At 46.4% G+C, this 27168-nt stretch overlaps 2 protein-coding genes, 1 long non-coding RNA gene and 1 other non-coding gene across 10 annotated transcripts in view; 3 read left to right on the forward strand and 1 right to left on the reverse strand.

The window, feature by feature from the left end:
* Positions 1-7783, forward strand: part of LOC110408229 — an 8764-nt gene extending 981 nt beyond the window's left edge. The window contains exon 2 of the long non-coding RNA XR_002444229.1: positions 5740-7783. This is a non-coding gene — a long non-coding RNA (uncharacterized LOC110408229). The remainder of the gene's footprint in view (positions 1-5739) is intronic.
* LOC110408227 (rho GTPase-activating protein 39-like) overlaps positions 1-13039 on the reverse strand; it is a 57526-nt gene extending 44487 nt beyond the window's left edge. The window contains exon 1 of the mRNA XM_021416800.1: positions 12869-13039. Coding sequence (XP_021272475.1) covers positions 12869-12945 — 77 coding nt within the window. The 5' untranslated portion in view covers positions 12946-13039. The remainder of the gene's footprint in view (positions 1-12868) is intronic.
* TRNAE-UUC lies at positions 9526-9597 on the forward strand. Its single transcript has one exon. It is a non-coding gene; the product is annotated as a tRNA-Glu (tRNA).
* Positions 13076-27168, forward strand: part of RBM39 (RNA binding motif protein 39) — a 29659-nt gene continuing 15566 nt past the window's right edge. The window contains exons 1-8 of one of the 7 annotated variants that reach the window (XM_021416806.1): positions 13081-13386; positions 16399-16462; positions 16685-16757; positions 17784-18357; positions 20042-20233; positions 25389-25454; positions 25561-25614; positions 26929-27046. In XM_021416806.1, the coding sequence (XP_021272481.1) occupies positions 18329-18357; positions 20042-20233; positions 25389-25454; positions 25561-25614; positions 26929-27046 (459 nt within the window). In that variant the 5' untranslated portion in view covers positions 13081-13386; positions 16399-16462; positions 16685-16757; positions 17784-18328. Of the gene's footprint in view, positions 13387-16398; positions 16463-16684; positions 16758-17783; positions 18358-20038; positions 20234-25388; positions 25455-25560; positions 25615-26928; positions 27047-27168 lie in introns of all 7 variants that reach the window. The other 6 variants (XM_021416808.1, XR_002444227.1, XR_002444228.1 and 3 more) reach the window with 6 other exon arrangements.

Consider the following 27168-nt stretch of genomic DNA (forward strand, 5'->3'; position numbering starts at 1 on the left):
CCGTGCCCAGCGCAGCTCGGGACCAGCGGCAGCCATGGGGCCCGCGGGCCGAGGGCAGCCCCTGGCGGCGGCGGACGGCGCTTCGGGAGCGGAGTGGCGGCTGTTGCCTCCGCGTCCATCTCGGGCACTCGGTCTGGGAGCGGGGCGCGGGCTGTCCGGTGACATGGAGCAGGGAGGGGAGGAGGGGAGAAGGGCCTGCTGAGGGAGAACGAGCGCCCAGCGGGAGTCGGGGGCTCTGGCAGCAGCACTCCAGCTCTCAAGTGGCAGCCCCACGGAGCGATGGGGAGGCCGAGGGCTGCAGTATCCCCTGACATCAGCTGTGGGACCCCGTTCTGTTTTGCTGTGAAAGGAAGCTTCGCGGTGGGCAGCGGTGCCTTTTCCACGAGGGAACAAAAATCCCCTCTGGGAAATGGCAAAGCCTCGCGGGACTGAGAGGTGCGGTGCAGCAGAGCACTGCTTCCCGCGGGGCCATCAGACATGGGCACTGCAGGGCATGCAGAGAGCAGTGCTGTGCCGTGTGTATGCCCCTCGGGCCTGTGCCACATCGTGTCTGCTCAGATGAGGATTTCTCTGTCTATCAGCACCGGCAGCCCAGCCAAGGCTGTGCAGGAACACCTGGCATGGCCCTGCACAGCACATGTCAGCCGTCGCCGTGCTGATACCAGCAACTCAGAGGCATTGAGACAAGGCAGAGCACTGACATCCTGTGAGCAGGAGTGCTGCAAAGAGTTGAGCCCTCAGTCAGCACAACCTTGGTAGCACCACTTGGAGAACATTGCCCAGTGGGGTGGCATGGCAGAGCTGTCAAGGCGCTGTCCCTCCAGGGAGGAACAACCGCACGTGGAGGCAAAGCCTCGGGGTGCCTGAGCTCCACAGGCTCCGCTCGTGGCAGTGTGAGATGGCAGGCACCAGGTGGGCTTTGCCTCCAGCAGAGGGGTCTGTGGGCTCCGCCGCACAGCACAGCCAGGTGTGACCCCTCACAGCCCGGCAGTGCACACCAGGCGAGTCACAGTGGGGCTCTGATGCAGGGATCCAGCCCTTGCCGTGCTGTCTCGCTGATGGCATTTTGGCACTGCAGAATAACTTTGGAGTAACTTAATCTGAGACAACTTAATCTTAAGACATTTGAGCAAAGTCCCCCTGCACTTGTAAATAACAAATAGAGAGACAGTGAGATCATGGCCACACACTCACTGGCTGGATCCAGCGTGGATAGAGAATGGGGCCCTGCGGCGGCAGTGCTAGGGGACATCCCTGGTGGCACCATGGGGCAGGCAGGAGGGGATCAGCACTGCAGGCAGCAAAACTCAGGGCCGGGGCATGGAGCAGCGGAGGGGAAAAGCAGGAGTTAACACTCAAAATGAAAGTTTCTGGTATAGCTCTAAAATGCGGTCAACCTGGCAGCTTTCCTTGCAGAGATGCAGATGCTGTCTGCCTTTGCCAATAAAGGCTATACCTGTCCTCTGAGGGACACAGCAAATCTGGGAAAATGCTTACAGCAGCCTGACGGCCTCTGTTTGAGGGCTTATGTAGATGTAGACTCAGCGTGTAAAAATGTTAGCAGTCTGGTTGACATTGCAGCAGTGACAGGAGCTCAGACAAACCGAAAATAGCAGCTGGGGAGATGGGAGGTCACCAGAGGCCCAGCTCTAGGGATCCCAGGAGGAATAACCCAGTGAGGCTGGGACTTGCACAGGGACACCGAGCTGCCAGGGCAGGTTCTGACTCTCTGGGAGAGCCACATAGCACTGGTGTGTGTGAGCTGTGTGTGTGCAGCTCAGGGAGGAGGAGACAGATCCTGGAGGGGAAAGATCAAGGAGCTGAGGGAAAATGCCTCTTCTGTAGGGCCTCTCCAGTGGCTCTCCATGAGGCTCTCAGTTCAGGCTTCATGGGCTGAGGAGAACTTCTGCCTGGTACAACAGCATAAGGAGCTCCTCCTCCAGTGGTGCAGGCAGGTCACACTGTGCCAGGCGCAGGGGGGATCAGGCAGGCCGGACACAATGCTGGCCATCAACGCACCAATGTCAGCAAGTAGACACAAAGTGTCTGTAACGGTCTTTGGGAGCGTGGCAAAGACATCACAGCATCTCTGAGAACAGACTGTTATGAATCCCTGGCTCCTTTGCTAATAATGAAACCACATTTCCTGCCAGACACTGGAAGAAACAGCCTTCGTGAACTGTGAGGCCGTGAACACTAGGTCACTGCAAGATGAATTAAGAGATGTATGACCAATGGTTCCAGGCCAAAGTATCCCCTTGCTGTCCATTCTTGGCTGAAGGACGTTTCCCACAACTATCACTAAAGAACTGCAAAACGAGCCAGGTGCCTGAGATCACGCTCAAATCGTTCCTTCAGCTGCTGCTCCTGGATGGAGGAAGTGGTGCCTGGAGTCGTACACCCACTCCTCGTTCCATGAGGCTGCTCTGCTGACAGACCTGTGCACACACTGCACATCAGGAAATTGACAGGACCTTGCCCCGGCAGGCTGTACCTAGGGCCTACCTCAGCCACTGCTATGGCTGGTTACCATTGCAGGACCTGCTCTGCTCCTCTGGCATGGTGGGACTGCACCTTCAGGTACAACGCTGCCTTGCTTTTGCCTCGCCTGACCCCTCCTAATGCTCCGCAGCACTGTGAGCCCCCAGGGCTGGGAAGGGGAGCGGGACCAGGAGCAGTCTGCTCTGCTGCAGCCCCCACAAAGGCTCCAGGAAGATGTAATGCCTCGGATGCTGAAGTGCCTAACCCGGGGAGCAGGGCCCACTCATAGCCAGAGGAGCATACTGGCTTTGTGTGGCCCCATCTCAGCAGTGGCAGCTCTACCTCTCACCCCTTTCCCTCCGCTTCTGTCTCAGGATGGCTGTGGCAAGTCCCAACACAGTGCAGTTTCATAATGAAAGAGCCAATAGTGCTACAAAATGTTCCAAGCGCCACCAAGCCACCTCTTCAAGTGCCTGCACCTGGGTGAAGTGTGTAGCTGTGTTCACTGAGGGACATGGTTATTGGGCATGGTGGGGATGGGTTGGGATTGGACTAGAGGATCGTAGAGGTCTTTTCCAACCTCAATGATTCTGTGATACTAAGATTTCTCACCGTGGGCAGCTCTTTGTTGTACCAGTAATCAAGACAAAGTGTTAGGCTCACCAGGGGTACAGCTTACCCTCCTTGGAGATTTTCAAGGTTTGGCTACACAAAACCATAGCTGACCTGATCTACCATTGGTGATGGTCTCACTTAAGCGAGGGTTTGGGCTAGCACCATCCAAAGGTGCCTTCTGACCAACACGCCTCTAATTCCATGTCAGGCGGTTTGAGGCTCAAACTGAACAAAGCAAATGAGGATTCTCCATTATTTCGGAGCACAGACATCTATAAAATGTCTCAGATCCTTTATTGAACGGGACCGGGCTGACCTGGATGCGTGAGCTGCTGGCTGAGGTTCTCTGGACTGCGCACCATGAGAGTCCTCTCCAACAAATGGCCTTAGCACATATGAAGCAAATAAAAAACATCCCTGTTCTTAATTAACCCTGCCTGTGTTTTGAAGCTGACTGAAGGTATCAAATAGCCCAGGACTGTCATTTGGAAAGAGCTAGTTGGAAATACTTGGCCGTTTGTAAAAATATGTGGTTTTAAGCAGCAATCAGCAGGGGTTTTTTTGTTTTGTTTTTTGTTTTTTTTTTTTATCATGGGCATGATGTAAATGTATATGGCAAGCCAGATGTTCTGCAATGGGGCTTTTTAAAAATCATCCTGTCCTGATTTTTTCCGTCTTACCGTCTTTCGCTCCCTTGCAAAGTAAGTAGTCACACTATCACGTTACTGATTGGCAATAGCAGCAGCTGGCTGCAACCCAACCTTAGCAGCATGGGACGCGGAAACAGATGGAGCAGCAAATGCTCTTTGTTTCCTCTCTTGCTTTCTAAAACAGATTGTGACTGAAAACACAGAGCAGAGGTTTCTGCCATCTTTCCTGCTACTGTGGCTCCCTGGCTGCCTGCAAAGCTGTAGAGGGGGCTCTGGTAGGGGTAAGTGCTCCTCACAGCATGGGAGAGCTCTGCCCTTTTAGAGTGGAGCGGAAAGAGGGGAAGGGCATCGGAGACAACGATTACAAGCCCTTACAGGAGACACAAGGCTGCAGCTGGGTGAGATAGCTGAGCTGAGGGCTCCCTATGCTTCAAGTCCTGCTCTTCATTCTGGTGTCCGGATGAGTGAACCACATCAGTTTGTTGAACAGGTGGTAAGCAGGAGTGAGAGGCGTTTTACCAGGCTGAATGATAAGACCACCTCTGGGCCAGGGGTGAGGAGCAGAGCCACACACCAGAACCGCACATGAAGGGAGAGAAGTGGGGAGGACTGTGGAGGTGGGAATGCCCCACAAACCTGCTGTCCCTGGTAGTCCTTGCCCCAAAGCTAAGCAGACATGGAAGGGAAGTTGTGCTCTCAAGTCACTTTCTATGAACTGAACTCTCAAGTTGCTGGTAATGATGGTTGGGAAGAAGTCCCCAGCACAGGCGCCCTTCCTTGCTTCAGGACTCCCAGGGTCTCCAGCAAGGCTGGAGCACAGAGAGAACAGAGCAGACACCTTTCTAAAATGAAATGCATGACCATGCCACCATGTCAGTTAGAGCTTCCAAGGGACTTCCAGTCTGTCACTGCCCCTCACATCTCCTTGCAACCAGTGAGAGCTCTGCTGCTTTCAGTCTGCCCCCTAAGGGCTCACCCATCAGTCCAAATGCACGAGCTGGCCAGTGGTGCTCTCTCCCACACAGGGGACGTTATGCACTGTGCATGGGTCCCATGCACAGCTGCACGAGTCCCACCATCACATGGGGGACAGTGCCCAGGGCAGGGGACACTTGCCGGAGGTGGGTGGCCAAGGCTAACAGTGGGAACAGCAATGTTGTACCCTAGCAGCAACCTGAGCAGTGGTGACATTGATGTCCCATCGCACTTTGGCTCACTGTTCCATCTCCCGCCAGGCTACACAAGCTGCCGGAGCCGTCTGCGTTTGCTGTGGCTGATGGCCGTGCCAGACACTGTAATACTGTGGCAGGTTCTTGCCAAGAACTGAGCTATTTTTTTAGCCACAGAAAGAACCTGCAAATGCTAAAGCTAATCCTGCAGCCTGATGCTTTTTTCTTACAAGCTTTGATATTAAATTCCCATTTCTGTGAGAAACCTGGACAGAAAGTCCCACAATCAGAACTCTGGAGATATGGGAAGAAGGGGATTTGTAGGGTCACCTGCAGCATGCCCATGAGTGCAGAGGCTCTTGCTGGCCCTGTTGTCTCCTGGGGCCATCATTCAGAATTTCCCTTCCTGTTAAGTGGAATGCATTATAATCTGCTTACACATTCTCAGTTTTATTCCTTCATTCCTGTTATTCTTCACCATCACAAACAGATTTGCTCCAGTTTGTTTACAGATGTCTCCAGCTGAGGTATCTGTAGGTTGCTATTTCTTACCATATTCCTTTGTTGAAATAATTTACTAACACTCACTGATAACAAAATTTCTAAACTGAGTATGAGAAGTGGCTTATTGCTCTATATCCTTCATTCTTTCTTATGCACTTATTGCTTTGAGGACTGGCCACAGTTCTGCAGAAGCCATTGGGATGGGAGCAAACTCTCTGCTCTAACTTGTAACCATGGGGAGAAGTTAAGTTTCTGAACTAGAAATTGCCAGTGCTGCAGTGCCAAATTTTCCTTTTTGCCTTCGTTGCACTGACCTGCAGAGATCTTCATTAGCACGGAAACCACGGATGGGCGTAACTAGTGATACTGAAAGAGCCTGGATGGTTACAGGCCCTCTACCAGCTGCAAATCATCCCGATGCATGCCCAAGCCCAGTGTGACCTTCTGGAGCTACACAAGGATGGAGGCAGGAGCCTTTCCAGGTTGGGCAGTGCTGCGGCAGTAAGGCTATCCTTGTCGTTTAACCTGATTGGTGACACAACAGCACTGAAGTCCTTTCTGTCAAGGGAGATGTCTGCCTGACTCCAGGGCTGGGGATGTACAGTGCTGGCACAGCAGATGCACAGCCATGCAGCTGGCACCAGAGGTAGCATGAGCTGTTGTCACCTCCCACGCGGTTTATACTGTATTCTCTGCTGCACTGGATCTGGCTGGGATGGAGTTAACTCTTCTGCCAGCCCATATCACACTGTGTTTGGACCTGTAACAAAAGCAGTGTTGATAACACCCTGTTGTTTTAGCTGTTGCTGAGCATTGTCTGCACAGTGTGAAGGCTGTTTCTTTTTCACCACGAGTGAGGTGGACACCAACACACATCGCCTTCCCCAGCTTTCAGGATCTGCATTTACTGGGGATCCCCGTGTTGCCAACGCAGACAGTTGCTCCTGCACACTGTTCTTCATCAGTGACGTAGGGATGGCTTAGCAAAACCAGCTTTTTGATGGTGTTTCCTCCAGATGGTCAGCTCAGTTCAAAGGGTGCTACTAGCTCTGCAGAGACTCCAGCTGGAAGCAGCATGCATGCTCCCAGAAGCTTGCTGGAGAGGAGCTGTCACCCCCACAGCACTGCTGGACAGGAACTCATAGAATTCCAGCACAGCTGGGATGGAAGGGCCCCCCAGCCCCACCCCTGCCGTGGGCTGCCTGCCCCCCAGCTTGGGTTGCCCAGGGCCCAGCCATGGCCTTGGGCACCTGCAGGGATGGGGCACCCTCAGCTCGGGGCAGCAGTGCAGAGGCCACACTGCCTTGCTGTTCCCACCACTGCCCCAGCAGGATAGCTTGAAATGCTGAGATGCAGGTGGTAGTGACACAGCCTGCAAACTCTGAACACAGCTGCTCTATGGGACCATGGAAATGAGACCTGTTCCCAAGGTGCCACAGTGCGATGGGACTGTGATGGACATGAATTTATTTCAAAGTTAGTTATTTCAAAGAAAGGTTAGATGATTTGCAATTGAGATGTCAACTTGTCCAGGTACCTGTACCTGTCCTATGACAGCAATAAAAAAAATGACAGTTTAGTTCTTCAAACTTATGGCAAATTCTCCTATTCTCTATAGTTATTGCACATCCCTGACACAGCTGGGCAGCACCACCCACTCTCAGCCCAGCCCTGGGCTCCTCCTCAAGACCTGGCCTTTCATGGTTGTGGGGGGTGGGCATGAGAGCTACCCTGGAAACCCAACAGACCCCGAAGCCGCATCCCACCAGAGTAACTCAGTCCTGGCCCATATATAGATGCCCAAACTGTTGCTGGATGGTGCAGGTCAGGAGAGGAGAGGCTTCTGTAAGAACGGAGTGCAGCCAGGTGAGGGAGCAGCCCTTGGAAGGCCAGAACATGGGCATCTTCATCTGCGGCACAGTTGTGTTTACCCAGACAATTCTGAAGCTGAGGACAGGCAGGCTGATGCACAGGAAAAGCTCAGATCTTGCCACCAGCTGTGCCGAGGCCTGACCTCACCAAGATGGGCTCCAACCTCTTCCTGACGAGGAAGCAGGAGCACCAAAGCAGTGCAACCCTGTGCTCCGCACAGGCCGGGGGCTGCGGCTCAGATCCTGCGAGGAAACAACACCTGCTCACACTGGCCCACCCAGTTCTGCACCTGAGCCTTTGGACACCCTGGAACTTGACTGGGATCTTCTCTGCTGGCATACGGACACAGTTTGCACCAGCTTTGCATTTTTTAAGGGTATTTTAATTTTAATTTAGTATTTCAATAGCTTTCTTTGCCAAGCTTTGCAGACTTTTGAGACTATTTTTAAAATAGTTTTGCTTCTGGTGAAACAGGAGCTTCTTGCAAGCATATTCTCTGTTTGGCTTATTCATTTTTTTTTTTTAATTAGCTCTTTTGGGAGGGATTTCTGTGTTGCTGTTGTTCTTTTAATGATATTGGATTGCATACATGATGTTCCCGGTCACACTGAGCTTCCTTGCTTGCATGGCTCTGAACGAAGGCCCTCCCACATCTCAGCACCAAACCTGTCACAGGCAGCTGCTGCAGAAACCCGACCTGCTGGGATTGCAAACAGCATCTGCAATGCACACTGACAAGAGAATCATAGAATCATAGAATGGCCTGGGTTGAAAAGCACCCCAAAGATCATTGAGTTTCAACTCCCCTGCTGTGTGCAGGGTCGCCAACCACTAGACCAGGCTGCCCAGAGCCATGTCCAGCCTGACTTTTAATGCTTTCAGGGACGGGGCATCCACAACCTCCTTGGGCAACCTGTTCCAGTGCATCACCACCCTCTGAGTGAAAAACTTCCTCCTAATAGCCAACCTAAATCTCCCCTGTCTTAGTTTAAAACCATTCCCCCTTGTCCTATCACTATCTACCCTTGTAAACAGTCATACCCCCTCTTGTTTATATGCTTCCTTTAAATATTGGAAGGCCTCAATGAGGTTTCCCTGGAGCCTTCTCTTCTCCAAGCTAAACAAGCCCAGTTCCCTCAACCTTTCCTCATAGGAGAGGTGCTCCAGCCTCTGATATCTTGGTGGCCTCCTCTGGAACCGTTCCAAGAGCTCCACGTCCTTCTTGTGCTGGGGGCCCCAGGCCTGGACGCAGTGCTGCAGATGGGGCCTCACAAGAGCCAAGTAGAGGGGGACAATCCCCTCCCTCTCCCTGCTGGCCACTCCTCTTTTAATGCAGCCCAGAACATCGTTGGCCTGCTGGGCTGCAGCGCACACTGCTGGCTCATGCCCAGCTTCTCGTCCACCAGGACCCCCAAGTCCTGGGCAGGGCTGCTCTCAAGGAGTTCTTCCCCCAGTCTGTATAAATACCTGGGAGTGCCCTGGCCCAAGTGCAGCACCTTGCACTTGGCTTTGTTGAACCTCATTAGGTTCACATGGGCCCACTTGTCCAGCCTGTCCAGGTCCCTCTGGATGGCTTCCCTTCCTTCCAATGTATCGACTGCACCGCTCAGCTTGGTGTCATCTGCAAACTTGCTGAGGGTGCACTCAATTCCATCGTCTATGTCATCGATAAAGATGTTGAAGAGCACCGGTCCCAGGACTGAGCCTTGGGGGACACTGCTTGTGATTGGCCTCCACCCTGACATAGAACCATGGATCACAACCCTTTGGCTGCGACCAGCCAACCAGTTCTTAATCCACCAATGAGACCCAGTGTGGGGCTCATTGCACTTTGGCTTTCTGCCTCTGCAGCCTCTCTGATCACCCAAGTACGTCCCAGGGACTGGTTTTAAAGAGCGCTCACTACAGCAGCCCTAATACTTTTTTTTTTCCTGTTTACTCCGAGTTAGGCTTGAGCTTTCTAACTGCAGGGGCAGTTTCACGCGTTGGCAGATTGAGATGAGCCAGGTGTGCTGACTGTGAGCGCCTCGGCCCTCGCTGTCCCCCGGCATGCGGCGGGCACTGCATTGTCCCCGCAGCTCTCTACCCCGCTCCTCTCTGAGGAGCTCCTCCGGTCCTTGGCGCCGCAGCCCGAGCAGTTCGCGCAGCAGTGTGAGGGCCCGGCCGGCAGGCGGCGCAGCTCCGCGGGTCGCGCGCAGGAAGCTGGCGCCGCAGCAAAAAGAACTACCATGCAGTCCCACATGGTCTAGCGGTTAGGATTCCTGGTTTTCACCCAGGCGGCCCGGGTTCGACTCCCGGTGTGGGAAAGCGCAAACTTTTTCCTCCTTCCGCCGCTACTCTGCTCTTTTTTGAATTTTCAGCTCTACAAGACCTCTTTCAACATCCACAGGTCGAGTTAAAACGAAGGACTTGAGTTCCTACTCCAAAGCTCCCCCGGGGCCTCATGGCAGTGACAATAGCACTGGTGCTCATAGCAGTGTCACTCATGGTGCCCAGAGCCACAAACACAGTGCATCCTGCAGCACCGAGTGCAGGAATGGCAGCAAGCCTCTCCTGTGGGCCGAGCCCATCTCTTAGCCACAAACGCTTTTGCTAGGAAATGTCTCACTGAAAGCAGAACCAGCACAGGCACACCACCGCCATGCCCAGTGCCCTGCAGTATGATAAAACACATTCTGATTTGGAAGCCTATGGGCCAGAGCTCTTAGCCCCTCCCTTGGTTTAAGTGTTTTCATTCACTACGGAAAAAAATAGAGTTTCAGAAGACACAGTTTGTGTAAAACTTCTCCATGAATTGTTCCAGATTCATAAGAGAAAAAAATGCCCCAAACCCAACCATTAATGCTTGTCTGCTCCTGGCTTCAGTAGGAAACCACTCAGTGTTATATGTACTGTATTGAAGAATTGGCTCAAACTTACAGCCTGTTACTGAATTCAATGTAAATACAAATGTGGCACTTTTGTGGTCTCCCAGGAGAAACAAAGCAGTATTACTGACATAAGCAGGTTTTATCTCACAAGTGACTTGTACTTTTTCCATTAAACCATTTGTCCCCAAAGTGCTCACAGACTTTATATGGCAGTCAGCAGAGGCCTGAGCCAAAAGCTGCAAGAGGAGGCCAGATCTCCAACAATCTTAGATGTACCTGGGTTTATGGCAGGTGAAAGGCTGCCAGATATGGGTGTACCGTAACCGGGGACAGCTTCCTGCAGAAGGATTCAGCAGTGACACCATCAGGTGCTGTTGCTCTTAAACCTAAGGAATCCTGTCAGAGCCCTTAGCCAAAGGGAGGAACAGATACCATGAAGACACAGACGCTATCAATCGTTCCATCAGAAGATCCAGACACAGAGGAACACTGACAGCTTCAACTTCCTGCCCAACACATGACCTAGTTTGCTCTCTCCTACAATAAACAAGCCTGAAACTCTTAATCTGGAGCTCTATCCCAAACCATCATCCATTTCACCCAAGAAAAGAAAGAACAAGGTAAGGCTTCCTCCTGTGCTCTCAGGCTCCAACAGACACAGCTCAGGGATTTCCTAAGCTGGACACAGCTTACATAGGCTGCATGCTCGCCGCAACAGTTCCGTTATTTTCACGAGCTCTTCTCCTCTGGTTTATATAATATCCTTAGCACAATTCTCACTTGCTACTGTCAGCCAAAACATGTTGTTTACACTGGGACTTTTAGTATAAAGATGGACTGGGATCTCAAGAAAGATGTTAGTTTTCTTCTAGAGTAAGCATGAAGTTGTTTGATGTAACAAACTTAGGTAGATATTTAGATACTGATCTCTAATGGCCTACACAGAATATATTGTTTCTGGTAAACACTCTTCTTATTGTACAGTGCATTAAAAGTTTGAAGAGCTAAATCAGCTTTTGCAGCTAAGAGCCTGTTGCAGCCTGATTCTGGGCAACCCTGGGTAGTTACGGAGGTCAAAAGGTTTGAGATTCCCCTTGGGGTAAATTAAGGTGAAATGACATCTAACAGTCATTTTATTCAAACAAGGAGAAGGTTCAAATTTGACTAGAGAACATAATTATTGGTGCTATATGAGAAATGCCCTACCAGCTACAACTGATGACAATATACATTACATTCCAACATAACTCGAAAGAAGGAGTGAGGGGAGAGAGAAAGATGCAGTCAACACCCTTGGATCCAGCAATGTCAGAGTTGTTCCTTGAGCAGTGCTCACAGCCCTCCTTTCCCTAAGAAGCTCAGTCCTTCTTCAGAATGTTCCAGAAATGAGTCTAGGGTCTCAAATAGTCATCAGATCCCCTCTAATGTTGAGATCAAGGTATGCCCTACCCCTGTGCAAGAGCAGTACAAAAATTAGAATATTCTGGAAATGGGTTGGAAGGGCTTCCGGGGGGTCTTTCTCTGCTCCTGCCAAAATGTGTGCAAGTGTAGTTTGCAAGATCTCTTCCTCCATCACCATGTTTGCTTGCTGTAATTCAGCAAGTCTGCATAGTCTTCACAAGATAAGGAGATGGGTCTAGACAAATACCTTGCCTTTGCAAGGTTCCCTCCTCCAACTGTTCCTTAACTCCTTACTGTGGTGATCACCTTCTACACTTCTACCAAGTGTTTGGGACATTAACTCTTCCCAGTCTCTTAAAGAGCCTCATAACCAGTTATGGTTACAAGGTGCTCAAAAAAAGGAATAATAAGGCTTTCTACAGAAAACACACTCCAGCTGGACAAGGCACCTGTATATGGCTGCAACTATGCCAAGAAAACCCTTCCCAGCTGATAACACATTCACATTTTGTTGATACAAAGACATCAAAGCTGGAGGACCACTGAAGCTTTGCATCAGCCACTGTTCACAACTTCCCTGGAAGCTTATCTTGGATGGCTGATAAGATCTACCAAACACAGAATGGCCGAAAATTGTCCTCTAACAGCCTGAGCTGGCCTTGGAGGTGCCTTGCCTCTGTTTCTCCCGTCCTAGGTCCACTTGAGCTTGGCCAGTTCCTTTTCCTCTATTCGAAGTTCTGTTTTTCAGTTTCTTTAGCTAAAAAGCCCCCAGATGACAAAAAACTGTGAAAGGACCTTTCTTATGTGGAGCTTACCACCACAGCTATAGCTTCCCAGGAACACCCCATATGGCTAATCACATAGATTCTTCTGAACCAGAGCTTAGGAAAACAGCAACGGCTCTGAGCCCACAGCCACCAGCACAAGGCCAGCATGCATGCTGTTGAATAACCAAAGAATCTCTTACACAAGAGACACCCATCTAAGTTACCCTTCTAAGTTACCAGGCACCCCCCGGGGTACAGGAGAACAGGGAACACATCCAGTTAAAAGAAAACAAACAATACTGTTAACGCTACCAAGTGAGTTGGGATTGCTTGTGCCACCAAGGCTCAAGGGTGGTTACAGCCAGCCCAACAGATCCCCTACAAAGGAACAGATAGGACCCTGACTGCAGGTATGTTACAAGCAACCACAAGGCCCAGTCACTGAGGAAGGACACAAGACTACAACAACCTCCTTCAATTCCCCCCGAAGAGCTACAGCAAGAAAATGGCGGCGCTGAGTTTAAATCCCTACGGGTCACCTTTGACCTCCCGTGGCGGGCGCGAGCACTCTCGCGAGAACACAGAAAAGCGGGGACGGTGGTCTTCCTCTCCTCATCAAGTCTCGCGAGCGTTCGAGTAGTGGTTTCCGGCTGTACTGTCTCGCGAGAGGTGGTGGGTGCGGGGCTGGGGCCGGCCTCTGTGTCTCGCGAGAGCCCCTGCGACGGGTACTGGGCGCCCCCGTGCCGTGCGCGGAGCCTGCGAGCAGCGAGACGCGGCGGGCGCCATTTCAGGGAGCAGCCGCCGCGGCGAGAACCGGGGCCTAGCCCGGGTTCGGGGATTGCTCGCCGCGATCGTGCTGTTCTTTGCCGCTTGCCGCCCTGCGGCTGGCTGAGCGGCGCCGTCTATCTGCCTTTTAACTGCTTGGAGGGAGCTACCGAGCCCTCGGGCCCATCCCCCACCGTCAGCGTAGCAAGCGCCGCAGCCGGGAGCTATCGCTGCTGCTGCCGCCACCGGGCCTCGGACACCTGAACGAGGACAGCAGCTGCCCGCGCCGCAGGTAACTGCTTGGCTGGCGCCGGGCCCCGTACCGGGTGAGCCGCGGCCTAGCCCGTGGGGTGCTGGGGCCCGTGCCGCCCATCGGTCTGGGCACCTTCCGAGGCCGCGGTCTCCGCGCTCCGGCAGGGCGGTCCCGTGTCACGCTCTCGGGCCCCGCCGCCGGTTTCCCCCGCGGTGTCCCATCCGCGTTCTTTCGGCACTGACGCAGGCGGCGCCCGGCCTGCCCTCTCTTCGCGGCCTGGCCGTGCGGGCTTGGCTGCCGCCGCGGCCACGTAGCGGGTGGGTCTCGCTGTCCCCGCCGCGGCGTTGTCCCTCCCCGAGTTCCCCCACGATGGCGCTGTGCGGAACGGCCCGGCCCGGCCCTGCCGCCCATGGGGAGCGGCCCCCGGGCTGTTGACGCGCGGGGCTGAGAGCTGAGGGCGGCCCTGAGGCCCGGATGGCCGCGTGGGGCCGCGCAGCGAATCCTCGGCCCCGGGGGAGTAGGGCGGGGTTCAGCCTTGTGGCGGCGTCGTTGAGAACCCGAATTTGTTTTCCTTGATTTTTGGTCGCGTGGGGGGTGTTCGGAGTGCTGGGGTGTGAAGCTGGGCAGCAGAGGCACTGTGTGGCCTAAGCTGCGCTCGCACCCCGGGCGGTGAAGCTCTATGTAACATTTATCGATGCTTCCTGTTAGCACAACGAGGACGGAGTTGGTATTTTAAACTTTTTCTTATGTATTATAACATAGCAAAGAGGGATGGATTTGTGTTGCAAAGTACTGATGAAGTCAGCGGTAATAAATTTCATGTTCTTTTAGGTTTCCTGTTGATGGGAAAAGTTTCAAGTATAATTCATTCCTTTTTTTTCATTGGTGTCAAGCATAGACAGCTTTTATCTTCCAAAAAAAAAAAAAGCTTTTATGAGCTTTCCTTTTAGGTTTTTTAGTATTAAATGAAAGATATTTGGAAATTTGTAATGACTTCATACTCACGGATTCTTATTTGTGATTTTTATTAAAAGAATAACTGTATGTGCCTTGATTTTTAGCTGGAATTATGAAGTCAGTAGGTCTGTGTGTTACAAAAAGAGAAGGTACTTCCGTGAAAGCGTGGTGTGATACCAGTGTTACATTGATCACAAGGTGTACAATTGCATGAGCTGAGGCCAAAGGTCCCCGTAACTCTGTGCACTGCCAACAGAACACGGCCCAGGAGGAGCAGGAATAGAGGGCTGTCATGGAGCAGCACTTCCCTTTGTGTCATCTGCTAGTTGTGGCTCAGGGTCACGAGGATTGTCTTTGTTAAATGTAAAGCTTTTTCTATTAACTTTTTGTTTTGAGCGCTGCATGTGGCTTTTTATTTGTTTGGCACAGTAAATTCTGTGGCGGAATGCTTTGTGGTAAGGACTTTTTTTTTTTGAATCCTCCGTAGGGTAGTTGCTTGCTTTCTCTCCTATTTGTGAGAGCACAGCAATCATCATTACTGATGTGCTTGTCCATGTGGCTTGTGATTGGGCTGTCCGTGTTCTGTCCCTGACCTCTCTCGTCCACTCCTCTTCAGCATGAAGAATCCTGCCCTAACTCTGGGTGGATGCAATTGCTAAATTGCACAGATGGAAGAGCAGTCATGGGGGGGAGTTGCTGCTGGTTGAATTGTTTCTTGTCAAAACTAGGTTTTTGACCTGGTGCTTTTTAGTGGTGCTTAATCATACTGCTCCACTTAGATGTACCTTGTATTGGTAGAGTAGCAGTGAGTTTAATTGTTTGCGTGTATCTACATGACTTGGAAAGCTTCATATGAATATTCTGATGAAAAGTAATATGTAGCCGTTGCATAGAAACTAAGGGTGGCCACGCTTGTGGTAACACTATAGCCCTAGAGGCAGTAACTTGAAAATGAGATTAGTGTGCCTTGAAGTGAAGCAATTGTGTGCGAACTTCCAGTGCTCTGGTATTACTAAAGGTTTGTTTTATTCTTTGATGTACTAATGGGGAAGAGACACTTGGTTCTTAAAGATGGTGAAGCTCTGTTACAGTAATCTCAGTTATGAGGTTATGGGTGAACAGTTTAAAGAATTTTGAGCAATTTAATAATGCTAGGAAAGTGTCTGGAGGATGCTGTTCTTGTACAGCAGTACCTGTAACCAAGGTACAAGTATTACCATGGTTTAAAGAAATTTATGGCACGTGTGGAGGAGTGTCCTCCATCTAGGGCCATCTGACTCAAATCTAGAGGCCTGACCTTATTTGAGCTCTAAAAAAGAAAAGAAAGAATCTGCTTTATTGGTAGTTTTTAGGAAGATGAGTCTCTTTTTGACGCTGCAGAGAGTTTTGAGATGCTCTTAATATTGGACTTGCATAGGAAAAAGAAATCAAATGTCAGTAGAATTTGGAGTATAATAAACGCAAGAGGACAAGAGGAGGTTGAAGCTGAAAGACAGTCTGACTGATATTACAGGGTTTGATATGGCTTCTTTATTTCTTTTTTTTTCTTGAAACTTGAAAGCCCAGACTAAATGAATCTGGTGTATGCTTTTCTTAATGCTTGAATCGTAAGGTTCTTCAGTGGCCTGTGCTATGCAGGAAGTCACCTTTCTTAAAGGCAGTCCAAGTCTTCTGGCTAATAAATGTGGTGGTGGCAGGTGCAGGGAGTCTGCAGACAGGTTTGCCTGAACGTTTGGTCTTCATATGTCTCAGGTAATCCTTTGGTCAAGCTCTAGTATTTCTTAAGATGGCCACTAGACCTGTGTCGCTGTGTCATAAATTAGCCGTGCTCTTTGTTGTGAAGGAAATAGCTGGGAGTACCTCAGGGGTTTCTGCTTGCTAATTGTCTGATAGCATTTGTGTTGTTCTCAGCTATAATTGGTTGGTGCTTTGTGTCACATTCTTTACCAGCTCACTGGGTGAGCTTCATTCCAGTCTTGTTGGAAGTGGCTTCTGAGAGGATGATGTATGAATTGTAGCTGATGCAGTAATGACCTCTTAAGCAAAAGCTTAGGGGTGTTTTCCTTCTCAGCTGAATTTTGTTTTTTCTTTCAGGTGTCCTGAAAAAATGGCTGATGATATTGATATAGAAGCAATGCTTGAAGCTCCTTACAAGAAGGTGAGAAAAATGTGCCAGTGAGGTCCTGATTACCTTAATTTAGCATTATTCATGAAACTACTGCTGAACTGTAAACTAACATCCCTGGAGCCCTCATGATTTGTCTTATTGGAGATGCATTACATGTAACTTGCAAGTAAATATATGCTGTTAATGTAATTATATTGTGCAGTAGTTTCACTTCAGCGTGATGAATAAATGCCCATCTATCTCTCTTTGTAGACTTGCCTAACGATATCTCACCTCTACTCCCATGAATTCACCTTTGATTCCAGTGTGAACTGTCAATCATAAGGTAGTAATTGAGTGACGTATCGCTGTACCGTGGTCCCCTAGGTTAAAAAAAAAAATAAAAATAATTAAAAAAAAAACCAAAAAAATAAAAACAAACAAAAAAACCCAAAAACAACCAACCCAAAAAAAAACCCACCCCAAAACAAGAAATCTCTCCTAAAATTGCCAGGTCCAGTTTGGTATAGCAACAAGGTGAATGCAGTGGTTTGGGAAAACAGCAGGGTTCCAAGAATAACCTTTTCACCAGTCCCATGGCGAGTAAATATTTGAACAGTCTGCTCAGTGCAAGAAGAGTGAGACTTGCTCTTAATGCAGAAGGCTGGTGGTGGTTAATCTTTTAACAGAGTAGGTGGAAATAATTGCTGAGTGAACGAATTTGCCTAAATTCTTGGATCCCTGAATAGACCGTTCTTAGCAAGTAAAAGACAGTATCACAGTCTGCCGTGTCATTCTAAAAAAGTCTCCTGTGTTCCTCTGTCCTAGTTTTTCAATTAAGAAATGTCAATTCTGATGCAAAAAATTTATCAATGAGTAGTGATGTCTTTTGCCTAAACCAGCAGCAAATGAATACTGTCTTTTTTGTTTTTCACCAAATGGTGGTGAAGTGTTAACATCATGCATGCTTTAGCACTGGTTTCACAAGTAATGTATATAAAGTTTAAGTCTTTTAGGAATTGTATTTCTGATGTAACTCATGTGATTAAATTGTAAAGCAAGTATATAAATTATATAGCAGCTATTGTTAGTCTGTTCTGCAGTGTTAATTATAACCATGTCATGAATTACGGATGAGCATTGTAAGTTTTAAATTGTATATTTAGTTTATGTAATATTTAGTAGTTATATAAAATCTTGAAGAGAAAATTGTAAATTGTTATGTTAAAATTCTTGTGTCCTGGTTTAACATGGATATTTTCCATGTAAACAGGTATGGAAATAGGGAATGTTTAGGCTGGACTGGTGGATTATTGATGACTTTCTTGGGAGTCGACGTTACTAAAGCAGTGTGAATCCCTGTTTGCTTCAGGGCGAGATGTGTGACAGAGGTGGCATCAAGCTCTTACAACCCTTCAACGAAAATGAGCGAAGATCTCGGGAATGGCATCGGTCACAGGAAATGGATAGTGGCTGGCTGCTAGCGTAGCCGCTGGGGCTTAGGCAGAAATGTAGCCTTGGTACTGATCTGAGGGGCACACAAACCTGAAACTTCCTCTTACGTTTTATAGAAATAACATTTAACCACTTGAGTGCTGAATTCTACAGGATAACTTACTCTCTAAACCATGTAAGGAAGTATCTGCAATTTAATATACACTTTTAAATGATGTAAGTTTTGTATATCGTAATTGTATGACCTAAATTTAAGCAGCAAAGTGGTTAAACATGCCTACTTAAATTATCTAAAGCATTCCACATTAAACTCTAAACAAGTAATTTAGTATTAAAATTTTTGTTTTGTATTTTCTTATTCCTATTCCCATTACCCTTTGACCACTTGAAATGTTTCCGCTTCGTCCTCACGATGTTCTTCTATCAACCCTGCTTAGGATGAGAACAAATTGAGCAGTGCCAATGGCCACGAAGAACGCAGCAAGAAGTAAGTGTCTTGTCAGTACTCTGCATTAGGGGCAGGGGACTGGTTTTGTAAGACTTGAAATGCACGTCATGAGTGTCAAAGGAAATAAATTTGAAAAGCTTGATATTTGCAGTTGTGGAAGTTATGAAGTTTACTTTTTTCTTTTTTACAAATGTAGTTACATCCTTGTCAGTGATATCATCAAATTTTCGGAAACATTTATTGTTTTAGCATCAGTTTAAAAAAAATACAGACTTGGTAGGTTCTGCATGATTCATCTCTTGTATTTTTTGTTTCTTAGCTGTGCATTTAAATTTTTTGTGTGAAATTTTAAGCGATTTAGAACAGTACAAACAGATAAAGATTGGATTGCTTTCTTGAAAACTCAATATTGGGTTCCACATCAACTTCCCTCCCCTTTTCCATCGCAGTATTTTCACTACTACTTATATTCTCAACAGAATATTTTAGTCTTTCCTTTACTATTTTGTATAACAGCTGTTTTAAATAACTTCTAAAATTGCATGTAAACTTTAAGAAACAGATAGTAAGCGTGCCTTCTTCAGGAAACACTGCTGAAGTTCTTACGAAGTCTTTGCTTTAATTTAAGGGTCTGTTTACCACAATCAGATTTGCGCTGTGAACATTGTTCTCATAATAAACACTATGACCTTAAAACCCCATCAAAATGAGCTGCTCACAATATTTTAAGTTCTAAAGTTTTATATATATTTAAAAAAAAAAACACATGTAAAAATGTTGCTTCTCTTTCAATGGCTAGCTCCCAAATTAAAACTGAGATAGAAAGAAAGACAGATCTTCCTGAATTTCAAAATTGGTTCTGACCTCTCATTTCAGTTTCAGTAAAAATAAAATATTCAGGTGTTTGAATATGTTATTGTGGCCTGCTGCTGCTGTGGAGAAGGACCTGGGGGTCCTGGTGGATGAGAAGCTGGGCATGAGCCAGCAGCGTGCTCCTGCAGCCCAGGCCAACAGTACCCTGGGCTTCATCAGCGGAGGGGGACAGGGTAAGGGAGGTGATTGTCCCCCTCTGCTCTACTTGTGTGAGGCCCCACCTGCAGTGCTGTGTCCAGGCCTGAGATGTAATTGATCTCAAGGTTTGCCCCAAACCTGCAAGAGCCACAGGTGTAGAAAAGCAAGTGGCTTAGCAAGGAGTGGGAGTAGCAGCTAGGCACTGAAAGTGGAAGCAAAACTCTTAGTGTTGAGTGTGGTGGCAAACAGTATCAGGAGAAAACTGTCTTCCTTTTCCTCAAACTTTCCTATTCCTTTCTATTTTTGCGTGTATTACTTTGCTTTAAAAATAAAATTGTTACTCTTAGGATCTTGGTGGTGTGTTTGAAATGTTTGAGAGACAGCACTTGAAGTACTGCATTTAGTGTGTGCTGGTTCTAATGTAGGAAGTGGTTTTTCCTCCAGTACTGTTACTCTGAGAGCATGCTTTAGTGTTTTCAAAATTAAACTGGAAAATGTGCTTCAGAGCACTTTATGAATTTTAAAAGATTCCTGATGTTTACCCACCTCTTTTACAAAAATACTTGTACAAATACCAAGACATAGCAACTTTGCACTTTAATGCTTGTGGCATCAAGTTAGAGGAGCTTTGGAATGTGAATAAATAATGGAAGTGATGATCCTGAGCTGCGTGTGTAACCAGAGTTGCTTTTTTTTGTTTGTTTGTTTGTCAGGAGAAAAAAGAGCAAGAGCCGAAGTCGAAGCCATGACAGAAAGAGGAGCAGAAGCAAGGAGCGCAAGCGGAGCCGAGATCGGGAAAGAAAAAAGAGCAGAAGCCGGGAAAGGAAGCGGAGCAGAAGCAAGGAACGCAGACGCAGCCGTTCCAGGAGTAGAGATCGCAGATTCAGAGGCCGCTATAGAAGTCCCTAGTAGGTTATTTATGTCAGGTTGCTTCCGTGCTGCTTCAGTGTATGATGTGAAAGCTTAAAGTTTGTCTGCCTGCTTTCTGCGTTGGTTGTTAATCATCTCAGAAAAGAGAGTAAGAGGTTCAGATTGAGGATGGTATCAATAAGTACGGATTAATGAGAGAAAGACAGTAACATACCATGTTCCTCTTGCTAGTTTTCCTTCTTACCACAATGCAAAGAAGCAAAAAACAAGTGAAAGAATATGTAAAACTAAGTATAGAACAAATGCAAAAGCAAATTTTATTACAGAACTAAACTGTAGGGTAAGATTTCTGCATGTCCTAAATACTTCAGTATGTGAACTGGAAGGATTAACTATTTAAAAAAAAAAAAGAAAAACAATGGTCTGTGACTTGCATTACAGACTCATAAAACCTTTTGCTTGTGTAATTGAAATTTTTTACTGGATTGCTGCTCTTACATGTTTACTGCAGGGCTGTTTTATGCATCCAAACTTGGAAACGTTTTGTCTTAGTAGTGCCCATATAGTGCCCATGTGCTATATGCTTGCATTGCTTTTTCTCAAACTTATTTGGAGATGTAGAAGTATTCTTCAGTGCCTCTGTTCTTCAGCTTCGTAGGACTTCTGCTGTAGATAGTTCCTTGTGGTTGGCTTTGACTTCTCAGATGCTGTTTTTTTCACTGGTGGTATTTGCTTAAAGTTTCTGCTGTTGTATACTCCTACCCTGCTGTATGCTCCTCCCATCACCTCTTTTTGCCCTCAATGAAGCAGAGAAGCAGTGAAAACTAGGCTGCATGCTTGGCTTTCATCAGTTACCTGCAGCTGTTTTTTGTGCATGCTTTGGTCTGGGTCTCATCCCAGCAGTTGCCAAGCCTTGGAATGCAAAGTAATGTCAGAAGCAGGCACTTGAAAAAGGTGTTGGGATTTTCCTTCTTTTTGGGACAGGTGATGTTACTTGTTTTGGAGAAATCTCTCAAGATTTTTGCAAATATGCCTTTTCATTTTTGGTATTTTGTAAGCTTGTACAGTTCTCTGCAAACTGGATTTTTTTCCTGAGTGGCTGGGTCCTTCTGCAGGGAGTATGTTCTTTTTGGTGCTCTTGGAATGCAGACAAAAATGCTGGAGGTTTCACGGTCTGATTTTGCGCTAAGCCCCCTTGATGTTGGCGGTGTTCGTGCTGCAGACATACTGCATTTCTGGGGTCTGTCTGGCATTTCTTACGTACTTGGATGTCACAGAGCATAGCAGCCTTACTTTTGCTTTGTCTCTGGTATAAGGCCTTTTGGAGCCTTTGTAGACCTCCTCAAGGCTTCAGCTCTGAAGGTTGCAACAGTGCACAGCTGGTTTGGTTTTTTTGCAGCTCTTTGGCATCCGTACGGTCACAGGAGCTGGCTGGAATTTGTCAGTGCCACTGTTGTTGCTCCAGATTGCCTCATAAATGCAGGAGTCCTAATCAAGTTCTTCCGCCTTTCAGAGGTAGAACTCGCTAGTCCTCTCACTTCGTGGTGGTGTTGCTCATCTAATTAGCTGGGAGTCTCTACATCCTCCTGTTTGTGTGGGAGGCTTTTGCTCTTTGTTTTTTTCCATCATTACTCAGTGAGATAGTTCTCTGCCTGGAGATATTTGGGAGCTTTAGCGTCCTGGTCTTCCAAAATCCTCTCGTCAGGTAGAGGTTGACATGCATTTTACTACACTATCGTGTGCCTATTTTCATGCATTCAAATGTGTTGTACCTGCATCTCAGTAGCGCTGGCGCTGACTGGAGTGGGCAGCAGTTAGCTGTAGTTTGCTTGTAGGTTGTGGATGATAGTAGTAAAGTTGTGGATGCTGTAAAGTGATGTCAAAGTTCTAGTTCTTAATCGGAAGGTACAAAGAAAAACCTCCTCTGCTGTTTGGAACAAGCAGAGCTGGTTATCTTAAAGATGAGTCGCTGTGTTAAAGATCTCTGTAACAGGCAAGTCATTAATTCTGGAGATAAAGTCTCCTTCATCATCAGCCTCCTTTCCTTGTACGCCTTTGGATTTACCCAAAATAATGCTTCTATATGAAGACAAATTCTTTATTAGCAGTGCCGTCAGCTTCACGTTTCATGAGTAAGAAACAGAAAGCTCAATGAGATTGAGATACATCAGCTGCTGGTTGGAGAATTTGGATCTGGAATCTCACCTTGTGTTGAGACAGTTCTGAGTTGGCGTTACTGCAGGCAGTGTTGCACTCAGCTGCTGCATCTAATTCAGAATACTTCCTGTTTGTATCATTTTCCACTCTTCATCCTCTTTAAATGATTTTTAAATTAAGATATGTCTGCTGCTGGTGGACATGCAGTAGCACCTGCAGTACTAGAGAGAGGTTGTCTGTGTGGCGTACATAATTCTGAAGGAAAAGAACAAACAGTATGAAATAAATTCTAAGTCTTCAAATTTTCTGTCTTTAAACATGAGATAGTCATTACATGTTGTAATTTCTAAAAATTGTATGCTTGACTTTCGTTGCTGAGTGTTTGTGGAGCTTCTTCCGTGTTGTTCTTTTCATTTGTAACTTAAATATTTTAAAGTGGCAAGATAAGACTTCTTAGGAAAAGAAACTCTACCAAGTGTACGTGCTTAGACATCAGGCTGCCAAGTCTCAACTTCTCCTGATGTACAGCAGAACTCACTTAGACTGCGTGTCTACTATTCTGGAACCAAGAACTTAGAGCTATGGGAAAAACAGGGTCCTTATGTGTGCACTGAATGTTCATTGACTCTTGGACTTTGTTGGCCAAAGCTTGCCTCATCTGAGAGGCTTTTGTTGGACTCTTGGATACTACTCATGTGAAAGCTGATTTTTTTTTTTTAATTTTTCAGGCTGACTTCTGACCTCATTATTGTTTTGGACTATGTGGCATCACGTAGGTTTAGGAAAATGTGTACTTTGCTATACGCAGGGCTTTGTAACCTCCAGACGTAAAGATTAATTGCTTGTTCCTCAGTTCTTCCATACATGGGAGCAGGAACTGGACAACCACTGCAAAGAGCTTTTTAGAGTGGCAGCTGGAAGAAAGGAAAAAAAAATCCCTTGATCTATAGCTTTACAAGCAGATCTCCATTAAAAAAAAAAAACCCAAATAAATGCATTCAGTGGAATTCCAATGGTATGGTCAGGTTGCTGCTGGACTTGATGATCTTGAGGGTCTTTTCTAACCTGAGCAATTGTATGATTTGGTTGAAAAAGATCTTCAAAGTTCTCTTAAGCTATCTCCTTGCCTCAGGCAGCTTCTGAGACTTCTCACTCTGTTGTGTCTTCACTTTTTTTTAATGTTCCTTTGTTCCTTTAAATTGTACACTGCTTGCCTGTTGAGAGTGAAAATGAGCAAGAGATTATTGGAGGGTTTTCTTTAATTTTCTCAGAAACAATGCAGCATTTGAAAACTTCCTTTACTTTCTCAATTGTGTTTTTTTCTTTTTTAATTAGTTTTAAGCAAAGATATAGTAAGAAAATGTTTACTTGCTGCTTCCCTGAAAGGTTGTGATCTTAATCACTGGCAGTTATGTAGTTGGTTTGTTTGTTAATAGTGTGGATGTTAGGCCACTGCAGTTAGTGTTGCATATGAATTGAAATGGGCACCAGTGTTCTGCAGCAGCATGTATGAAGGTGCAGGGTAATGCCCTCTGATAAGAAGCCAGCCTCTGAAACCAGTACTGGCATTTCCAGATGTGCTTTTTGGCAGTATATTTTGTGGACATTGGAGAACCTGAATGGATGTTCTCAGCAGTTAACCCAACTTGAGTAGGAAACGCCATATTTTATCGTAGGATGTTTTTCAGCAGTTATTTTTTATCCAGAGTAACCTCAGCTCAACATATTGCATATTATGTACCTGTTTATGTGTTACTTTGTCTTAACAAATAGTTTCTAAACCATCTGATTCGTGTGTTTTTTTTTTTTTCCAGTGGTGCTCAGAGCCTTATTTCCCTTCCTTTAAGCTGGCCAGCATGGCTCTGGACCTTAGCCCTCTACTTCCACCTGTTACGGTGTCATGGCGTGTTTAGGATGGGCATCCTCCTCCACATTGTGAATGCTGAGCTTATATATCAGCATTGCTGCTTCCCTGAGTAGCAAGACATCCTGGCTGGCTTCGTGGACTTAGTGAAAGACTACTTAGTATCTTCAGACTGCTGCATCTTTCAGGGTGTCTTCACATCAATTTATATCCACTGCAGAAACAATTCTGTGCAGATGGGAAGACAGAATCCCCTGGCATTCAGTCTGTGTAGCAATACCTCTGACACTCAGAGGACGAGGGTTAACAGCTGGCATTCTTTGCCTTGTGCCTACAAGGAGATGAAGTACAGGGAGAACACGATAGTAGGAATTTACTGTTCATGTCACAGTCTGTTACGCTGCCACAGGAACTAGCAAGAGGGCTGCCTTACTGCAGGAGGAACGGGCAGATTGCCATTTGTTGTAACAGCCTCTGTGAAGCCTGGAGAACTAAAATTAGATTCAGCCAAGAGATGGTGGCGTATCTATATAAGGTTAACTACTGGCTTAAGTGGTTCTGTGTTTTGATGTCCATTAAGAACTTAAAGGAAGCTTTATTTATATCTCAGTAGCACTTTGTACTGAATGTAGCTGAGACGATACTAGCAAATTTCCCAAAATGTTTTCCTTGCAGATATCTGTGGGGAGCTGCTTGGGTTTCTGCTTGCATCTTAAGTCTCATGTAGTTTTCAGTTTTAAGATGTTATACCAGCGTCCTGCCTGCACTGCTTTTGTTCAAAGCTGAGGCTGAGTTCCAGGCAATGAAAGCACTTCTCTGTAGTTGTCAGTGGGTTATGCATGTGGGCAAATGTCTAAATAAGATTGGGATAACAACCCTAATTCAGAATACTCATGCACACACGTGCCACATCTGGCCAGCTCTGGCTTCAGTTCTTCCTTGGAGGTCCTGCGTGTGCTGAGATGTTGTGATCTAAATGAAGCAGGGTGTGTGTTCTGGGCCTGGTTCAGGGTGTTGTGCACAGCTTATGTATGCAGTGGGTGCTGCTAACGGAAGGTGCTCACAGGGTCAGGTGCAAGGGTGGGTGAGTGCTGTCAATGTAATGTGAGTACAGACAAAATCTTGAATTGAGGTGCTCTGGTAAGTGATGTCTGTCTTTGCTTTTGCCGTAGTTCTGGTCCCAAATTCAACAGTGCCATCAGAGGGAAGATTGGTCTGCCTCACAGCATCAAATTAAGGTTTCTGAGTTTTCTCTACTTTTTATTGCATCATTAATAGGTTTTGTTTAAAGTAAGACCAGTATACTTGAAGGTTTTTGGTAACTTTGTTCTTATCTCTTTACAGCAGGCGGCGTTCCAGAAGCAAAAGTCCCTTCAGAAAAGACAAGAGCCCTGTTAGGTAGCTATTTTTATACACTTTTTTTTTCCTCAATTGAAGGTAGAAGTATAATGATGAAATAATGTGTGACTGACTACTCAGCTATCCAACTTAAAGTAACAAGTAATGCTGGAATTCATCACTCAGCCCATTAAATGAGAACATGGAAGAAAAATATTGCTTTTTCCTCATGTCATACCCTCCCCTATCCTCTCCAAATTTTAGTGTATAATTGCAAATAACAGTTTGCAGAACATGTCTTGCTTTACTATTCATATTTCTGTATTTTAATTTAACTTAGCTAGCTTTTCTACTAAGTCTTACTAAATACAGAATGGAAAAATTCTGCTGTCTTTTTTCTATCTGTTGTTGGTGTTATTTGTAGAGAAGCCAGGTAACTTTGAAATCCAGAAAGTGCTTATCCTTTTTCAAGCTTCTCAATTAAGAGGCTTGTATTTAGATTGCTGCTAATGAGATTTGTTTAAATTTAGCTATATTAATTTAGAGAATAATCTTGCATGCTTTTTTACTTACTAGCAAAGTATTACTGAGATAACTTAATTGAACTTGTGTATTCTCAGGAAGTTTTAAAAATGTAGATGTGTCTGAACAAATGTGCTACTAGAAGCTCAATCTAGAATCTGGCATGCTAATTCTATTGTGTACATAAGTGCAAGCAAGGTGTTTTTTTACTACTTTTTTTTTATTTGAAGTTGTAACATTTCAAAAGTAGCACGTCAGATTTCAGCTGTTCAGTTGAAATCAGCACTGATCTAGTGCGCGGGATGGCAGTAATTCGCTATTCGTGCCTTTGCTTTTTTGGGAGGAGTGTTAACAAGCTACAAGTATAAAGTGGTGAAAACTGGGAGCTGTTTGTGTCGATGCCAGTGTTTATGCAATGCATATAGTGACTCGAAAGTGACTGCCTATATGTAACTTCTTAGTTTGCAAAGCTTGTCTGAGAGTATAGATGGCCAGTCTGTGCTTTTTGTTTTCCTGTCATCTCGTCTCTTTGACGACGAACTTGTTAGTGTGCTGCTCTTCTGTTCAAGACTGTAGCACAATGGCAGCCTCTGCGGAGTTGGGGCTTCTGAACTTCAAATATTAATTTCCAGTCATACTCAGTGTTCAAAGTTAAAACAGGATATTTAGTCATGTTAAATACTGTTATATTAATATTAGATATTCACTTCACTTCTTGACCCCTGCTTTTTTTAATATTGTGGGTATTTTTTCAGCGTTAGACTTCAGAATACTTGTATTTGAAGTTTTATGCACTCTAAAGATCAGTTATCTTATTCAGATTATTTTTTAATGTATCTTTCTTCTTTCCAGAGAACCTATTGATAATCTTACCCCTGAAGAGAGGGATGCCCGAACAGTATTCTGCATGCAGCTAGCTGCAAGAATTCGACCAAGAGACCTGGAAGAATTTTTCTCTACAGTAGGGAAAGTAAGTAACAGGGAGGCTAAGTGATTCTAAATACTTCCTCAAGTTACTCTAGCTTAGGATTGGTATTCTGTTGAATTATAAGGAGGCGTCTGTCAGGAGAGTCCTGGGGCATAAGTAATTCA

Source organism: Numida meleagris, chromosome 19 (genome assembly GCF_002078875.1).
Source record: "Numida meleagris isolate 19003 breed g44 Domestic line chromosome 19, NumMel1.0, whole genome shotgun sequence".
Taxonomy (NCBI): Eukaryota; Metazoa; Chordata; class Aves; order Galliformes; family Numididae; genus Numida; species Numida meleagris.